Consider the following 18,566-nt stretch of genomic DNA (forward strand, 5'->3'; position numbering starts at 1 on the left):
GAGTTATGCTGACAGAGGGGCCATTATTGGCCTCATGCCCCTGTTTTAGTACACAGTACTAAAGAGGTTGATAAGAGTTGATAACATAAGAGTTTCTCAAGCTCTTATTTCTTCTATCATTCTTCCCCAGGGATCTTGTGGTAAAGATAGTATGCGATTATACAGTGAAAGATTATCACTATGCATATGCACACCAGAGTCAAATTAAGGCTGCACAATAACCCTTAATTCTTGCACTTTATAACTTGTAAGTGCTTGACTTTCCACTCAGTTTTTTTTAACATGGGTTGCACGTGCGTAATTTTCTAGTTTTTGAAAAATGTAAACTGAAAAAAGGCAAATCCCATCATGTGGCACCATTTTGACACTAGATGGTTCATCAACAGAGTTGGAACCATCAGCTCAAGTGCCAGAGTCCTTCAGTGGACCTAATGGGATACTGACAGAGGGTGACCACTTACTCCTGCTATGTGAACCAGCAAAAGAGGGGCATGGGGCACTATCAATGGGTTTCACAGCTCTGTGCTGACAGCAGAGGAATGGCAAGACTCAGGAATCTTGGGTACCATTCCAGGCTTCGTAGACAAATTTGTTCTTGTACTCAGACACTTCAGCCTGTTCCCCACACACACTTATCTCAACCCATTCCCTCCAACCTGTCCCCAGACCAGCTGTCTTTCCTCACACCCCCTCACCCACTGTCTCTCACAGTTTTGTCCTCAGTCTCATTTTCCCACATCACGGATCCTCATCCAATCTGTATCTCGCTCACCACAACCTCTAGCTGCGTTCTACTGCCCACACCTCCTGCTTCCATTCTCCGCCCCCTCCAAAGGCTCTTTTTCCTAGACTCTTTGCCCAAGAGTGCCAGCTCTCCCCAGGCACCTTGACTCCTCGTCAGAGCTGTCTTCCTTCCCCCATCCCACCTCCTTGCCTATCCATCCTAGACTCCCCACTCTGGCTCCCAGTCCCAGTCTTCTTGCCCATCCAGTCCCAATCCCAGCCTCCACACTCACCCAACTCTTAGTCCATTTTCCCTCCTGCTCTACAAGCCTCCAGTCCCCACCTCACAGGCTCCTTGTCCCAGCCTACTAACCAGGTCCACCTCTTGTCCTCTACACATTCAAATTAGGTAGCTTACTCCTCCACACTGCTTGAGTCCAGCACAGGAGAGACAGGTTCCCTGATCAGTTCAAGTGCCCAGCCTCAGCTCTGGTCACTGCATCTCAGACCTGCCCAGCCCATCGAGGACAGAATATTTACGCAATTTGGCTGCAAAGCTCAAGCAAGCCTCTCCTTAGCATGTGAGAGCTGCAAATTTTCAATGACTGCCTTATAACATTCCAAGAGGACAGTGCAGTGGATTCAAATTAAGCGACTACGGGTTTGGACTACAGAATACTCTTAGACGTAACTACATTGAATTTGACTGTGCTTCAGTTGTAGCCACTCGAGTCCATGGACACTACCCGCTGCCATGTTCCAAGGGTGTAACTTTTCTGTAATCCATATCAGTCTGCTGGAGCCTGGAAACTAAGATCAGCCTCTTCATAGCACTCCTGGGTGCCACATCTTTATTACATCTTCTATTCTATTGCACTAAGGCCTGTGAGACCTCAATAGGCAATGGACACATATTTTATCTTTACTAGAAGAAAAAAAGATGAAACAAAAAATGAGTGGGGATTTTCATTCAAGTCATAGAAATGAAAGGACAAGATGTAAAATGTCCTATTTAATACATACATGACCCAGATCATCATATTGCCAAGGAGACTTCTGTCTCATCCATCAGCATGGTTATTCAGAGACTCTGGGCAACAAAGCTTCAAACATCAACAGTACATATGAGATATATTCATGGGAAAGAACCCCTCTCACAGCCTCAGGCTGCAGTGTGGCTTACAGGCAGTCAACTAAGGGCTTGTCTACATCAGAAAGTTGCAGCGCTGGTGAGGGAGTTACAGCGCTGCAACTTAGGAGGTGTACACATCTGCAGGGCACCACCAGCGCTGCAACTCCCTGTTTGCAGCGCTGGCCGTACTCCCGTTTTGTCTCGGGTGTAGAGGATCCAGCGCTGGTAATCAAGTATAGACACTTACCAGCGCTTTTCTTGACCTCCGTGGAATAAGCAGGTATCCCAGCATACCTGAGGAAGCCTCTGGTAATCAAGCTGGTCTCCTTCCCCGGCTTGCTCTCGCGTTCCCCGAACCCCGAGCAAGCAGGTCTCCTTCCCTGCGGTTTGCAGGGTGGTTCCGGGAACGCGAGAGCAAACCGGGGAAGGAGACCAGCTTCGCCGCGGTTTGCTCTCGCGTTCCGCGAACCACCCTGCAAACCGCAGGGAAGGAGACCTGCTTGCTCGGCGGTTCGGGGAACGCGAGAGCAAACCGGGGAAGGAGACCAGCTTTGCCGCGGTTTGCTCTCGCGTTCCCCGAACAAGCAGGTCTCCTTCCCTGCGGTTTGCAGGGTGGTTCGCGGAACGCGAGAGCAAACCGCGGCGAAGCTGGTCTTCCCGGTTTGCTCTCGCGTTCCCCGAAACCCCTTGAAGCCGCCCAACAGCGCTGCAGTGTGGCCACATCTAACACCACTTGCAGCGCTGGTTGCTGTAAGTGTGGCCACTCTGCAGCGCTGGCCCTATACAGCTGTACTAATACAGCTGTAACAACCAGCGCTGCAAAATTTTAGATGTAGACATGGCCTAAGACCGGCTGGAGAGGGACAGTGGAGTAGTCTACCCTGCAAGTCTCCCTCTCCTTCCATTCTCAATTGTATGTTCCACCCCTTTGTGTAAGCTACTGTGCATAAGGGATTGAAATAAGTAACTGCCGTTAATATTAAACAGATGTTCTATGCAGAAGCGTCAACAGAAAAAAATAGACTGTCAAACTACACAGTGGAGTCATTTTGCAGTTGTGAGTTATATTCTTTGCTACTGTACAAAGAGACCAAGTATTGCCATGCCCCAGTTCGTAGCCCTTATCATTTCAAGGCAAAGCAAATCTCTTTGGAAACGCCTCTCTCTTGCCCTTTAAGTGTGGCCACCAGTAACCTACCCATGGTCATGCTGCAAGGATTTGCCACTGACATCAGTTATTTGGATGCTCCTGATCTCCATGACAAAGGTCAGTTCCAAGACAAAGAAAGTGACTGACAAAAATGGTATGTGGCATGATGGTCCATCAACAAGGAAGGGACATTAGCCTGTCAATAAATTCAGAATGTCCTACTTCGAATTTTCACCCGAGGCGTTAGTCACGTTTCCCCGATATGTTTCGCAAACAGGCTCTTACAAAGATAGTCATCTCACATACATTTGCCGTTAACAAATCAACACTCCTTAGTGAGGAAGTGAACAGCTATTCATCACATTAGACAGTAGAGACTCAAGACGGAAGACAGAAAGACATGCAGAGTTTGAAAGGAGTGAGTGAGAGTGACTCCTTAGGGCACTGGGTGAGGGGAGAGAACCTGTTACTTACTATAATCAATTAGTTCTTTCAGCCACGAAAGCTGACTTGTTTTTACACCTGTGCTTAGCACTGATGGCTAGGGAAGGAGGAGCCAGACAGAAACCCGGATAATCCCCCAGCTGAAGTGCAGACTCACTACTATCTGCTTCCTTGGAGGAATGTAAGGGTTTGCAGACTTCATAAACAAGTGCAGGAACAAGCAGGTGACTGCTTATTCCATCTGAGTGCAGACCCAACAAGTTACTGATTGTTTGTAAATTCAGAGAATCCTGTGAATGTCACTGATTCAAATCTCAGCTGTTCAAGGAAAGTTTTTAAAAGCTGCCAATTTGCTTAAACCTCTCCCTAGTAGTCTCCTAATCTGGACCTGATGCCCCATATCACTTCTGAGCAGAAGCTGTACCTGTGATTCTGACATGGGGAGGCATGAAAGGGAGGACTGACTCAAAACAGCATGCTCCCCTCTTTCCCTAGGGCTTGCAGAAGTCTCGCAGCAAGGTGGGGGATACACACGTTTGGAAGACAGGAAAACTGGTGAGTGCTCCCCAGCATGTTCTTCTACTCCCCATGCTACCATGCAAGAGCAAGTTCTGCCTGCAGCGACCCATATCTTCCCTCTATACAGTGTGGGAACAAGCACATGGCCCCAAGGAGTCCTGCAAGTCCAGCAGCAGCTGAAGCCTCTGGCAGCACAGTAACTGCAAGAGCTATACTGTCAGAGAGACATAAGAACGGCCATACTGGGGGTCAGACCAATAGCCCGTCTAGCCCACTATCATGTCTTTCAACGGTGGTCAATGCCAAATGCTTCAGAAGAGATGAACAAAACAAACGGGCAATCAAGTGATCCATCCCCTGTCATCCACTCCCAGCTTCTGACAGTCAGAGGCGAGGGACACTCACAGCATGGGGTGGCATCCCTGACCATCTTGGCTAATCATCTCTGATGGACCTATCCTCCATGAAATTATTTAATTCTTTTTTGAACCTAGTTATACTTTTGGACTTCACAACATCCCCTGGCAATGAGGTCCACTGCATGACTGGGCGTTGCATGAAGTAGTACTTCCTAGCCCACAAAAGCTTATGCTCAAATACATTTGTTGGTCTCTAAGGTGCCACAAGTACTCCTGTTCTTTGCGCTGATACAGACTAACAAGGCTACCACTCTGAAACCTACTTCCTTTTTGTTTGTTTTAAACCTGCTGCCTATTAATTTCATTGGGTGACCCTTGGTTCTTGTGTTATATAAAAAGAGTAAATAATACATTCTCCACACCATTCATGATTTTACAGACCTCTACCATAACCCCCCTTAGTTGTCTCTTTTCCAAGATGAAAAGTCCCAGTCCTTTTAATCTCTCCTCATACGAAAGCTGTTTCACACCCTTAATCATTTTTGGTGCCCTTCTCTGTACCTTTTCCAATTCTAATATACATCTTTTTTGAGATAGGGTGATCAGCACTGCACTCAGTATGCAAGGTGCGGGCACAACATGGATTTATACAGTAGCATGATGATATTTTCTGTCTTACTATCCCTTTCCTAATGGTTTCTAAAATTCTGTTAGCTTTTTTGAACGCTGCTGCATATTGAGTGAACGTTTTCAGAGAACTATCCACAATGACTCCAAGGTCTCTTTGTTGAGCGATAACAACTAAATTTAGACCTCTATCCTTTTGTATGGCAAGAAGCAGTTTGGTGCCATGTGGCATTTGCCCCTCATATAGATCTCAGTCTGGGGCTAGAGGCAAGAGGAGAGAAATCTGCAGTCTCAGAGTGCTAAAAGCCTCTTATTTCATGGAGGCAAATTCCCATTCCACTCCCCCCAAATAAAAAACATTTCGCAAACTCCAAACTGAGCCTCCATATTTCCACTTCTTTATGCAGGTTATTCCTCTAAGGCCCAAGGAACCCTTTTATTAACACTGCAACAGGCAACTTTAATTTACATTGTTTTCCAAGAAACAGTATTACAGGCTTCTTATAGGCCATGGCTACACTGGTGCTTTACAGCGCTGCAACTTTCTCCCTCAGGGGTGTGAAAAAAAACACACCCCTGAGCGCTGCAAGATACAGCGCTGTAAAGCGTCAGTGTAAACAGTGCCGCAGCGCTGCAAGCTAAACCCCATGAGAATGTGGAGTATGTGCAGCACTGGGAGAGCTCTCTCCCAGCGCTGGCGCTGTGACCACACTCACCACTTCAAAGCGCTGCCACGGCAGCACTCCCACAGCAGCACTTTGAAGTTTCGAGTGTAGTCATACCCATACCCACAATCTCCACTGGGGATTTATTCAGATTCTTCTCTTATTTAGGCCTATGACCACAACAATCAATCAAGAAATTAACTGCACAGAAGAAATGGACCCTAGTGGGTTATCTGGTAGAAAACTGACCATTTCACACCCACTAGTCAAAGCCTGTCCATGTGAGAAATTATAAATTGCAGTTTGGCTTGATTGGAGCTCATTTTCTGAATCACATTTCTCTGTCACTTAAAAAATTAGGAAAAATAATAGCACAGTTTTGAGCTATAGCTACATCAAAGAGGTACCTAGCGAGCGTAAACACAGTGAATTTCTGATGTGATCTACTGTCGCATGAACTGAAGACAAGGAAAATACATAGTTTTGCATCCTTATGGCTCTAATCATCCACTACTCTACCCTTCCAACAGAGAAGGCAGCTAAAGTAGAGTCCTGATGCACTTACATTAAGAACACACCCCTATATAATATATAGTCCCATGCACCAGGTAGAGCCTAGACTAGGAACTTGGGTATCAAACGTATGCACTACTGAGAAACAAGATGTCTAGTATGTGAAACCAAGCACAACTCCTAGATCACTGTTAAATCTGACACGCGTTCCAGGGAGGGGAAATTTTCAGGGTCCAGATTAATTAGCGTTGATTTTAATGAGGATTCAAAACACTTTCTAGAACTGCTTTGTAAATATGAAAAACAAACATAAGAGCTGCATTGTTTTAGAACTGCAACACACAGTTACCTTGCATTACCACGACACTTATGGAGCAGGATATTCATTCCCCACTCTGATCTTTATTATAATGTAGTAGCAAACAGATAAAACAAGATCAAAACACAAGATTCAAAGTCTCCAGATCTCCTACTGTAGCAGATATAAAGAAACTGATTGAGAAACTGCTGCATACCAAAGCTGTAAAGGGCAACATGAAAGCTGCTGTACAATGGTTCGTGTTAAGTGTGCCAGTTTTACACTATTAGTATTACAACACAATTCTTGCAGCTCTGGCATGCAGGGAGCTACAAATAGAACACTTTGGATTTAGGATCACACATGCAAACATCAGCCAGCAAACAGAAACAGCAAGAACAAATGGCAGATAGCATTCAGCTAGGGCTGAGGGAAACAGTGTCACTAAAAACCAGTCAACTGCGAAAGGGATGCAAGTGGAGAGATGTCCACTAGGTTCTTTCCAAGACATCCACCAGGTTCTTTCCCTAATTCATTTCTCACCGTGGATTCTAGGCCACTGATTCAGCTCCTTGTATGCTACATTCCCTCGCTCCTCCTTACAGCAACAGAGCCAATACCAACACAGAGTAGAGTCATTCCAGTCTATGGGACCCTACCCTCCCATTCCTGAACTATGTTCTCCATTAATAGTCACAAGTGTTACATATATACACATGCCTTTCTTCCTGTGCACTGACAAAAGTAGTCAGGTCCCCTATGTCTACAGGAGAGGCTTCAATTTGTATTGTATTCTTTCTAAACAAACAGGGAGAGAGAGAGAATGATGAGCTAAAACAGCGTGTGCAAGTCACATACAGAAGGATCTGACAGCAGTTATTCAGTCTCTTGTGGACAAGAGCAAACTGTTCCATTTTCACTAGCTTTTTTTGAAATCATCCTTCTGCTTACTATTTTGTAAGCAACGTTTATTCATGCTCCAAGACATTAAATGAGAGTGGGTGGTGGTGCAGCTCCATTTGTTTCATTTTTTAATTACACTCAAAACATTATAGATTTATAATTTGCTCAGCACCACACCATACAGGAGCACAGCCCAGAGGTCAGATGAAGTATAAAGCCATCAATTCCTCTTCCAAAATAATCAGGGGCATATACTCCACAAGGCCACAGTGCAGGTGAGTTTTTCCAGCTTTTCCTTGTAAGTTTCCACTCTATTTTGTTCAGCTTAGAAAGGAGGGAGAGGGGGGAATCCATCTAAAAAATGAGCTTCAATCCCTGTCTGACAGACTAATGTGTTTTCAGAGAAAACAGGTCATTTCTTTACCAATTTAAGTACTCACTCTATGACAGCATTGTAACATTTACATGCCCATGACAAGAAATTGTGGACAGCATATGGGGAGGGGAAGGAAGGAGATGATTAAGATATTATAAGCTTTCTACGGTGCTGGAAATGAATGAAGTGCAGGATAGTAAAATGTTCTCCTTAAAACTAACTAAACTCCCATGAAAATGTGCAAGTTTTCTAGGGAAGTGTTCCTCAAAAAGGTTCTGACTTTTGCAAGAATTTTCCAGACTTATCAGGCAAGTTATCAGATGTTTGCGCTAGTTTCAAAGGGCACAAAAGAAGCACTTCATCTCCATCATATCTATGCTTGAACAGGAACCTGGGTTATGACAGAGCTGGTATTTTAAGGAAACATTACGGGACGAGGGGGAGTGGTCAGTTTTAAATGGAAAAAGCATTAACACCATGGCTTATCTACACAATGAAATTGACAGGCATACCTACTCTATAATAGTTTAGCTATTCCAAAGTAACTCCGCCATATTCCAGAAAAGTCACTTATTTCAGAACATAAGATCGGCCATACTGGGTCAGACCAAATGTCCATCTATCCCAGTGTCTGTCTTCCAACAGTGACCAGTGCCAGATGCTTCAGAGGGAACAGACAGAACAGGTCAATCACGGAGTAATCCCATCACCTGTCATCCACTCCCAGCTTCTAGCAATCAGAAGCTAGTGATACCCAGACCATGGGGTTGCATCCCTGACCATCTTGGCTAATAGCCATTGATGTTTCTATCCTCCATGAACTTATCCAATTCTTTTTTGAACCCCGTTATACACCACCACCACTTGGCAACAAGTTCTACAGGCTGTGTGTTGTGTGAAGTACTTTCTTCTGTTTGTTTTAAACTTGCTGCCTATTAATTTCATTGGGTGACCACTGGTTCTTGTGTTATGTGAAGGAGTAAATAACGCTTCCTTATTCACTTTCTCTATACCATTCATGATCTTATAGACCTCTATCATATCCCACCTGCCCCCGTCATCTCTTTTCCAAGCTAAAAAGTTCATCTTTTTTAATCTCGTCTCATATGGAAGTTGTTCTACACCCTTAATCATTTTGTTGCCCTTCTCAGAGTAGAGTGTTTGCACGCGGGATTTATTTTGGAATGCCTGTGTGACGCTGTATGGAATCTGGGGGCCGATATCATTATTGCAAAATAGCAAGGAATCTGACCAGATATGCCCTGTAAGGTATCTGTGAAAATGTTGTGATTTGCAAAGTATGATCATCTTGTTTATATATTTGTATCACCTTTGTATTATGAGTCACAGATATGTACGGTGTATCTATTTTTCCAAACATGCGCTGTGTTTCTGGGTGACAACCCCAGACAGATTGGCATCAGCACTAGGCCTGCTTGATGGCCCATCAAGGGACATCAGCTGTACAATGAACCCATTGAAAGAAGCCAAAGACTACACCTTATGACTCAGAAAGGCATGCAGGGGCTTGCCTATAGACAGAACTCTAAGGCCTTTCAATGCCATATGCACCAGATATGACAAAAGGGCTATAAAGGGCAGCTGCATCATCTCAAGCTTGTCTTCAGTCCTGCTTCTTAACTTTGCTACAAACTGAATCTCTGCACAAAGGACTGAATGACCCAACCAAGCTGCGGATGTGTTCCTGAGGAACTTTCAAGCCAGCAAACTCACCAATACTGCTAAGAACCTGATACATGGACTTTGAAGTCTTTTTAGGTATGTGATTGCTTTACCATTTAACAACTCGTTCTTTTTTCTTCATAATAAACCTATAGATTTAGGCACTAAAGGATTGGCTGGCAGCGTGGTATTTTGGGTAAGATCCAAACCTATACCAACCTGGTAGGTGGCTGACCCTTCAGGGTCAGACGAACATTTTGTATAGGTGAGCAGAGTTATTTAAATAACTTCTCATTGTACTGGACCTATGTGCTGACTGTGAGCCATAGGACTAGAATGCAATACAGGGGGTTGTGTGATTTCATTTTTGCTTCTTGATAACCAATGCAGGGGGATCAGAAGCACAGTTTGTGACTGGTTGGGGGAGTTTAACTTCAGTGTTACCCACCAGTCTTGGGAGTATCTGCTCTCCCTTTTGCAGCCTGCCCTGACCTTGGTATTTCCAGTGAGGGTTGCTCTAGGCACACCGAGTCACAACCTGTGCTGGTTAATTTCCCCATGTATACAAGTCCTCAGTGACTACCATGGAAAGATCTTCAGAGTACATGCATAAGGGAAGCAAAAGATACCTATTTTATCATAATCCTCATGAATATCTGGTCACCCACACTGAACGGGCTGAAATTCTCAAATCTGTTTCTCCCAACAACCAAACAAGAAAACCGCTGCTAGCAGAAATCTAGCAGAATTTTAACTCCTTCAGTAAGAGAAACAGAGGTTTCAAAGTCATTTTGACCTCTCGATAGGCAGACCGCTACTCAACCAAATTTAAGACCATGTGACCCTGACCTTAAGTCAAGCAACTAAAGAAGACTGAACGATCTTATAGAAAAGAATACTATTGCTAAGAAATGTGAAATCAATATTAACACGCCAAGAATTAAGTCTTGAAGCTAGACAGCACATAATTCAATTTCCCAAAGCTCTTTTACACTACAGAATCTACAAATCAAAGAGTCAGGAGACAGGTGGTTCTGTGAGTCTCCCTTGCCCCTTGATCAGCTCCAAAACAACTGGTAGGAAATGGACTGTAAAGCTTCAAATCACTAGCTCAATTAGGCCAGGTAAACAAACGAGGCACTTACTAATGTTTACCAACTAAGATATCCCATTTGTTTTTAATCAAAAGGAAATCTAAAATTTGCAGCTTATGTAGTCCGCCTTTAAACCCCAGTAACTGGGTTAAATTAGAAGTCAAAACATAGGGATCATTTAAAGCTTAGCACACAAATCAGATGCTGAACAGAAATTTAAATGGCAGAGCTTATTGCCTAGAAAAATCCTAGCTACAATTTACAGAGTTCATCTAAAGTGCAGGAGTTACCATGAGAAAAGGTTAACTCAAATATTCCCCTATTTACCTGGGCATAGTGCTCCACGGAGCTCCTCCTTTAGTGAGGTTATCTCCCAGTGACTGAACTTTTCAGTAGTACTTTGATCACAGCTCCCAGGATATATGACAGTTCAGGCGATCCACACTGCTCTGAGTTTCCTAGCAAGGGTCTCCACAAACATGCAGTTAATTTGGAACTTCATTTCCCAGCTCTTTGAAAAAATTTCCCTACACAATGTAAGCAGCCACTCTATTACTTTACAGAGGAACAGAACTGAAACATGCTGTGCCATTGTTTACGACAAAAGAAATCCAAAACAGAAGTACAGATGTTTCTGCCGGGAGAGCTCATCCCACAACTAAGGCAAGACTGGAAATTCCTCGGGTAAATGTTCCAAAACTGCAGTGTAGCTCTGATCCAACATTTAGACAACCAACACACATGCTATGCCACACACCAGGATGTGTAGTTCAGTAAGGATTGTGTATACACACGGCTCAGTTTGTGGTTACTGGGCAAAGGACCTGGGGGCGGGGGGAGAGGGTGTGTGTATGTGTGTGGGGTTAAGCCTGGCATGTGGCATTAACAAGCAAGTAAAATATAATTGTAAGACACATGCAAAAAGCCCTGAGACTATTCATGACCCACAGACCCTAAACATAAAACAGATCAGCTGGGTGAACTAACACAAACAACCATGGCACCGAAATACCCCAGCTGAATCTATGAATGAAGTTTAAAAGCCTTGTTTATCTCAGCACCCATGTGTGCAAAGCCCAGAAGATATTAGGGATCTACAGCAGCAACCCAGATTCCTTACTCTCAGATTAACTGAAGGAGAGTGTGACCACAAAAAATTGGGGGGGGGGGTAGGGGTTTGGAGGTTGCAGAGCCATATCAGCAGAACTCCTATATGTGGACAAATAAATGGGGAGGCAGAAACAGGTTTACCAGAAGGAGCCCAATGCAGATCCACACATCAGCCTTTAGGGAAAGACGGATGGACAAATGCCCATCTGCCACAAACCCCTCTACTCTCAGCCCAGCTTGCTAGGGTGGGTAGCCACAGATGCCCCAGCCCCCCACATGCCCCATGGCCTCACCTTTCTTGAACTCCTCCAGCATGGCATCAAGCTTGGTATCGTTGAAGACAAAGTGCAGTGGGTGGTTGTAGAAGCGAGTTATTGTCTTGAGCGGGGTGCAGTCATCTGGGTCCACAAAGGCCAGGTCCTTGACGAACAGCAGGTCCACAATGTTGGAGCGGTCACCCTCGAAGACAGGGATGCGAGTGTAGCCACTCTCCATGATCTCAGACATGGTGTTGAAGTCCAGAACAGCCTCAGCAGCAATCATGAAGCAGTCTCGGAGTGGGGTCATCACATCCTCCACTGTCTTGGTGCGCAGCTCCAGTGCCCCTTGGATGATGTTAAGTTCCTCCTTGACCAGATCGTTGTAAGGGTCGGTGACCCGCAGCATCTCAAGCAGCTTCTCACGGTTGTAGACCGTGCCGATCTCCTGGCCCAGCACGCAGTCCAGCAGCTTGCTGACAGGGTAGGAAGCTGGGAAGGTCATCATCATGAAGAACTTGGTGAGGAAGATGGTGTTGGCACCCACGGCCAAGCCATGACGGGAGCAGATGGCCTGCGGCACGATCTCGCCGAAGATGACGATGCCGATGGTGGAGACCACGACGGCCACCAGCCCGGAGCCGGCGATGTCATCCAGCAGGATGGTGAGGGTGGTGTTGACCAGCACGTTGCCCAGCAGCAGGGAGCACAGCAGGTAGTTGCCCTGGCGGCGCACTGGCTCGATGCGCTTGGCGTAGTTCTTCTCCTTGTCGGTGCCGCAGTTCTGCACGATGCGCAGCTCCATGGGGTCCAGGGCCATGAGGCCCAGGTTGAGGCCACTGAACATGCCGGAGAGGCAGAGGAGCAGGGAGATGAAGATCACCTGCAGCCAGAAGGGCAGCAGGAACTTCTTCTCCTCGCCCACGATCATCTTCGTGTCCTCGCCATCGTGGTAGATCCAGGTGGTCTCGGTCCAGGGCGGGGGGCCGGCAGGGCCGTCGGCCCCCACCTGCCCGACCCCGGGGGGGCCAGCGGCCCCCAGCGCGGCCGGGCCCGACACCGAGGTGCACAGGTAGTAGGACTTGCTCTTCTCGGTCTTGCGCAGGGGCTTGATCTCGATCTCGATGATGCCCGAGGTGCGGCGGTTGAGCACGATGTGCGGCCGGATGATGATGTCCGAGGTGCGGATGCCGCAGCGCTGCGGGGAGCTGCTCTCCGGCGGCCCGTCCTCCTGCTCGGCCGGCGGCCGCCCGCCCCGCCGCCGCTCGTGCTCGGTGAAGGCGATGCGGGACCAGGTCTCGTTGTTGATGTTCTGCCCGTAGACCCGCAGCTTGACCTGCGTCCGCTCGCTCACCCGCAGCGCGCCCCCCTCCATGAAGGAGACGTCGTCCGTGTCCTCCAGCCGCAGCCCGATGATCACCGTCTCCTCCGCGTCGCCCGGCGCCCCGCTGCCCCCGGCCGAGGAGGCGGAGGGGACGCCGGCGGCGGCGGCGGCCGGGGGCTGCTCGCCCAAGCAGCCGCTGAGGAGCAGCAGCAGCAGGACCCGCGCCCCCCGGCCGCCCCCCGCCATGTTCCGAGCGGGCAGCGCGGCCGAGCCCAGCGCCATTTTTAGTCAGGGATCAGAACCGCCGGGGCCGAACATAGCGGGGCGGCAGCATCCCGCGGCGGCGGCGGCTGCCCGCGACAGCTGACAGGCGCCGACTGCCGGGCCCTCGGGGGAGCCGCTTCAACCCCTATCCCAGGGACGGAGCCGGCGGCGCGCGCGGCCAATCAGGGCAGGCACGCGACCCAGAAGCCGCCCCCCAGCCAATGCCGAGGCGGCAGGGGCAGGGCCTTGCTGAAGTCTGCCCCACCCCCTCCCCGCTGAGTTTCCAACCGGCGAGCGCGTGACTCTTGTGTGTACGCGAAAGGGAGAGGGGCGTGGCTACGGGAACTCTGCGAGCCAATGGAAGAGAGTCTCTGCCTCAGGGGGCGGGGACTGCCAGGGGAGCAACCAACGGAGGCGCGCGGTGTTCCGCGGGTCTGTGCCCAGGTGCAGCTGGCGCGTGCTTGCAGTGCTCTGGACGTGGACTTGGGAGCACCGGGGCCCAGGCAACCACCCGCCGCCAGACAGTCGCCTTCGGCAACGCCTCTTTAGACGGGTGTGGAGCTTGAGCGCATCTATCAATGCTTCATGCATTCGCGTGTGCAAGCGTGCATCCGTCCGTGCACCACGCCGCTCCATGCACACTACGGGACACGCACAGACCTGCACAACCTTTGCAGCTGAACTCGGAACACGAGCATCTCCGTGCATGTGCGCCTACAATGCATCCAACTGACTGTGCAATTTAGTGCTGCAGCCACCTGTGCCTGCAGGTACTAGATGCTTCTGCTTGTGCATACATCTATAAATCCATCTCCTTAACCAACTCTTTATTTACACTGAGATAATACACACCTTTACTGACCTCTCCGCCTCTGCACTTGGAGTTGGGGTGCAATTCCCATTTCTAGTGGGTATGCTCACGATAGCTGCCCCACATAGGTACCCACAGCCAAGAGCCAGGTTTGCATTTATGGCAGACGGCTGGTCCCGTCCTTTGCTATCACAGGCACGCTACTGTTTCTAGCAGGTTAGCTGGATGAGAGAGCTAGTGCCAATATGTCTACCAAAGCTGCCTGGCAATTGCATCACCCCCCCAAGTGCTCTGCGCAACCATCCGTTTAGTAAAACCATGTCGTTCTGCATGGGTCTCTCTACTAAGCTATTTAATGGAGATATCCTATCTCCTAGAACTGGAAGGGACTTTGAAAGGTCATTGAGTCCAGCCCCCTGCCTTCACTAGCAGGACCAAGTACTGATTTTGCCCTAAATCCCTAAGTGGCCCCCTCAAGGATTAAACTCATAACCCTGGGTTTAGCGGGCCAATGTATCTTCAGGCAGCGAGCCATTCAGCTACTGTAAATTTCTGTCAGCCAAAGCAGCAGAATTAGAAACCAGAACTGACAAGAAGAGGCGGCTATTCAGACACCAAAGAATCCTATGGCACCTTATAGACTAAAAGACATTTTGGAGCATGAGCTTTCATGGGTGAATACCCACTTTGTCGGATGCATCCACGAAAGCTCATGCTCCAAAACGTCTGTTAGTCTATAAGGTGCCACAGGACTCTTTGCTGCTTTTACAAATCCAGACTAACACGGCTACCCCTCTGATACTATTCAGATACCAGCAGCTCCATTGCAAAATAAAATCCCTAGAGCTTACCTGAATAACCTCGCTCCTGCTGTAGTATGGGGAGGGACAGACGCATCCCCAGGCTCCAGTAACTTTATTTTAATTAATTTGCCCGGTGTATATTACGCCAAACCCTTTGCAACAGGCAATGCTGCATTCAGAACTTGGATCTAGACCATGCATCACATCTGGTGGTAAAGGATTATTGCTTTGGGCAGGGCCAGCTCTAGCAATTTTGCCGCCCCAAGCACGGCGGCACGCCACGGGGGGCGCTCTGCCGCTCGCCGGTCCCACAGCTCCGGAGGACCTCCCGCAGGCATTTCTGCGGACGGTCAGGTGGTCCCGCAGCTCTGGTGGACCTCCCACAGACATGCCTGCGGCAGGTCCACTGGAGCTGCGGGACCAGCGGACCGTCCACAGCCATGCCTGCGGCAGGTCCACCGGAGCTGCCTGCCGCCCTCCCAGCAGCCGGAAGAGCGCCCCCCGCTGCGTGCCGCCCCAAGCACACGCTTGGCGCGCTGTGGCCTGGAGCGGGCCCTGGCTTTGGGATATGTTCTACACAGGACCAGGAGTTGTTTTAGCAGTTCTCCAGCGCAGAGCCTCTGATGGCTGTGCAGCTCCCCCTAGTGGCAACCATAAGTATTTAGAACCATGGTTAACTTCTCCATAACACTTTTCAAAACAATGCATGTAGCATGATCCCTGATAAGGAAACTGAGATAGAGGGGAAGGAACTTGGCTGAGGTCACACAGCATGTGCTGGACATATTTCAGCATCTAAGAACTTTTGTTCCAGTGGAACAAACCAGGGCAGGTACTTTCTCAAGGCTAGGCTATCTAATGGCTCCAAAAGACGGCAATACCATAACACAAAGCTGTTGGCACAGGGAAATATTTGGCCCCACATTCAAAACATCCGATAGGTCTATCCTGTGAGGATCCATTGCATTGGTACTACTCTCAACTGGCCTCTAACACAAAGGCAAGAAATGAAACAGCAAAAGGTCTCCAGTGTCAGGCTATGCTGAGCCTTAAGTTGGAGGAGGAGGAGGAAAAGAAACATCATAGTGGGTCCAGGAAGCATACTGCTACAATTCCTATCACAGTAGAATAGTGCTGAGGGCCCCTTCATCTTTTCCTGAGCTGCCAGTCGCTAGGTGGCAATGTTAGTTTCTTCATTAGGTGGAGGGTCGGTATCCTCAAACATTGCCAGCAGGGCTTATTGTCATATCCCAGAGCAATTGCTCTTCTGGGAAGGATTAAAGTCATCAAGCACCATCTGCTCCCGGGACCAGGAATGAGTCTTTATGAAGATCTCTGTTCAGCACATTGTCCATGGGCTGCTGCACAAGGTGGGCTAGAAGCCTCAACAGGACAACTTGGAGCAAGGATGATTTGGCGCTTCCTGACCACTCTGCTTGTACATTGCATCCCTTGGTCTATCCTGTCAATTTCAATTTTGATGCCTTTGGAGCAAAGACCATCCCATAGTATCTGTTTGGACAGAGCTTAGCACAATGAGGCTCCACTCCTGGTTGGGGCTTCCAGCTGCTGTTGTGACTGTGATACCGCTAAACATTACTAAGGATAAAAGTCAAGTAAGATTAAACAAAGGAAACAATCATGCTGCAGATCAGAGACCACAATGTTCAACCTTCCTCAGAATAACTATTTAATGAAGCTCAGCATTAAATACCGTGGTTCAGATGGCAACTGGGCATCTGCATTCAACAAATTGTATTGACTCCATATTCAGACATATAATAACTTTCTGCTCATATTTATTTAGATCCAGCTTTAAATTGCAATCTCAATCCACACTGTAAAATAAAATTCATCTGCTTGTAATGAGATCCTTAGCCAAGGCATATACATAATTATATTTTGCATTTTACGCTAAGTTGTGGATTAGCTTAACTGAAATTAAAATGTATTTCCTTTAAGTGCTGCTGGTGAAAAGGGTTGGTTTGGCAGTTCTGGGAAGTGAACCCTTCTATTTAACCAGTAAATGTGAGTTCACACTTAAGCTCAGGCAAAGGATGAAGTGTAGACATGAAATAGATAGATCCTAAGAAATTTTATTTCCCCAAACCAGCCAACACTTGTGATAAAAGACTGCTCACCAGCCAATAGTCAATTGTGCATCATTTGCAGGTATTAAGGGTCTGATATTTGTTTAGCTTTGAGTTGTAGCAGAGGTCTCTGATTGCCACCTACCAAGACCAGTGACAAGATTTCTTACCAAAGGCATTGTTTCTGTGTGTACGCCAGAGACAGGTCAAGCTGCTCTCAAGCCTTCCATGCAATGAGGAGTTCGCCTCTCTTCCCATGGGTGTTTCACTGTTTTTTCTCTTCTTGGGCTTTATCCCTTTCTCTTCCCTCGTGTCTCATATGCTGCTCATCTCATGCACTGAGGACCCAGTCTCTTAAACTTTTCTTCACTGCCTGTTGTCTGTTTCTCTCCCCACGGGAACCCAAATGCTGTCTCTGCCTGTCTTAAACCTCTCATTCTCAGCTCCTTCAGTTCAAATGGACCAATGCAACTTCCCAACTGCCATTCCCAGAAATGTCTCACAAGAGCCCAATTCAAACCCCACCCTCACTGGCCATGCCTGGCTCCCCGATTTCAGCCTGCCACTTCCTGCTCTCCCAATTCAAAATGGTTCTCAACTGCCACTTGTTATTCCTCCAATTCAAAGGCCAGGCTGAGCTCCCCCTCTTCGAGTTGAGACTCGCAAATGTTCACACCCGTCTGCCCAAATCATCCTGCCCAGTTCAAACAGCCCAATTCCCCATCTACCCCCTCACCACCCAATTCAACCAAAGCTTCTCCATTCAAACTCTGCCCCCCAGTGGTCACGCCTGTCACTTCTCTTACCCTAATTCAAATGGTCATTTTCAACTGGCAAATGCAAGCTCCCACTTGACCAGTTAAAACTGCTAAGGAACCTTTCAGTTGCAGAGCTGCTCATTAAATGGGTATCACCTGAAACAGCCTACTGGATTTTTAAACAGTAGTAGAGGAAAAGCACAGGCCTCCAGCTGTCCCCTATTATTTATCCATTAGGATGCTGGCTTAAATTAATTGACCCTAGTAATTAGTTTCCTGAAATCCATTTATTTTGCACCATGTTAATTATCTGGTTCTAGTAACAGATGTCTTTGGATCTTTTCCTGGCAATCCCACTGTGTCCATCTCATGGCACACAAAAATATGATGAGACCAGTACAGCTATCATCTCAGCACACATACCCCCCCACAGAAAGGAGCTTAAAAGGAATCTCCTGCTTTAATGAGAAAATGCACAGTAACATATGTGTTAGGAGCAGAGCTGGGATGACCAGTTTTGGCCAAAATATTTCTTTAAAGACTTAGGTGACATTCACAAAATGGGAGGAGGGGGTGGTAATGCCTCCTTTAGCCCAGTGATTAGGGCACTCACTCAGGAACTAGGACACCTTGGTTCAATTCTCCACTCTGCCCCCATTTCCA

The 18,566-nt window shown here is 47.7% G+C and overlaps 1 protein-coding gene across 1 annotated transcript in view; it reads right to left on the reverse strand.

Annotated features, from left to right (window-relative positions):
- CNNM2 (cyclin and CBS domain divalent metal cation transport mediator 2) overlaps positions 1 to 13,459 on the reverse strand; it is a 182,736-nt gene extending 169,277 nt beyond the window's left edge. The window contains exon 1 of the mRNA XM_050958004.1: positions 11,890 to 13,459. Coding sequence (XP_050813961.1) covers positions 11,890 to 13,459 — 1,570 coding nt within the window. The remainder of the gene's footprint in view (positions 1 to 11,889) is intronic.
- Positions 13,460 to 18,566: the final 5,107 nt, after the last annotated feature.

This window comes from Gopherus flavomarginatus, chromosome 6, assembly GCF_025201925.1.
Source record: "Gopherus flavomarginatus isolate rGopFla2 chromosome 6, rGopFla2.mat.asm, whole genome shotgun sequence".
Taxonomy (NCBI): Eukaryota; Metazoa; Chordata; order Testudines; family Testudinidae; genus Gopherus; species Gopherus flavomarginatus.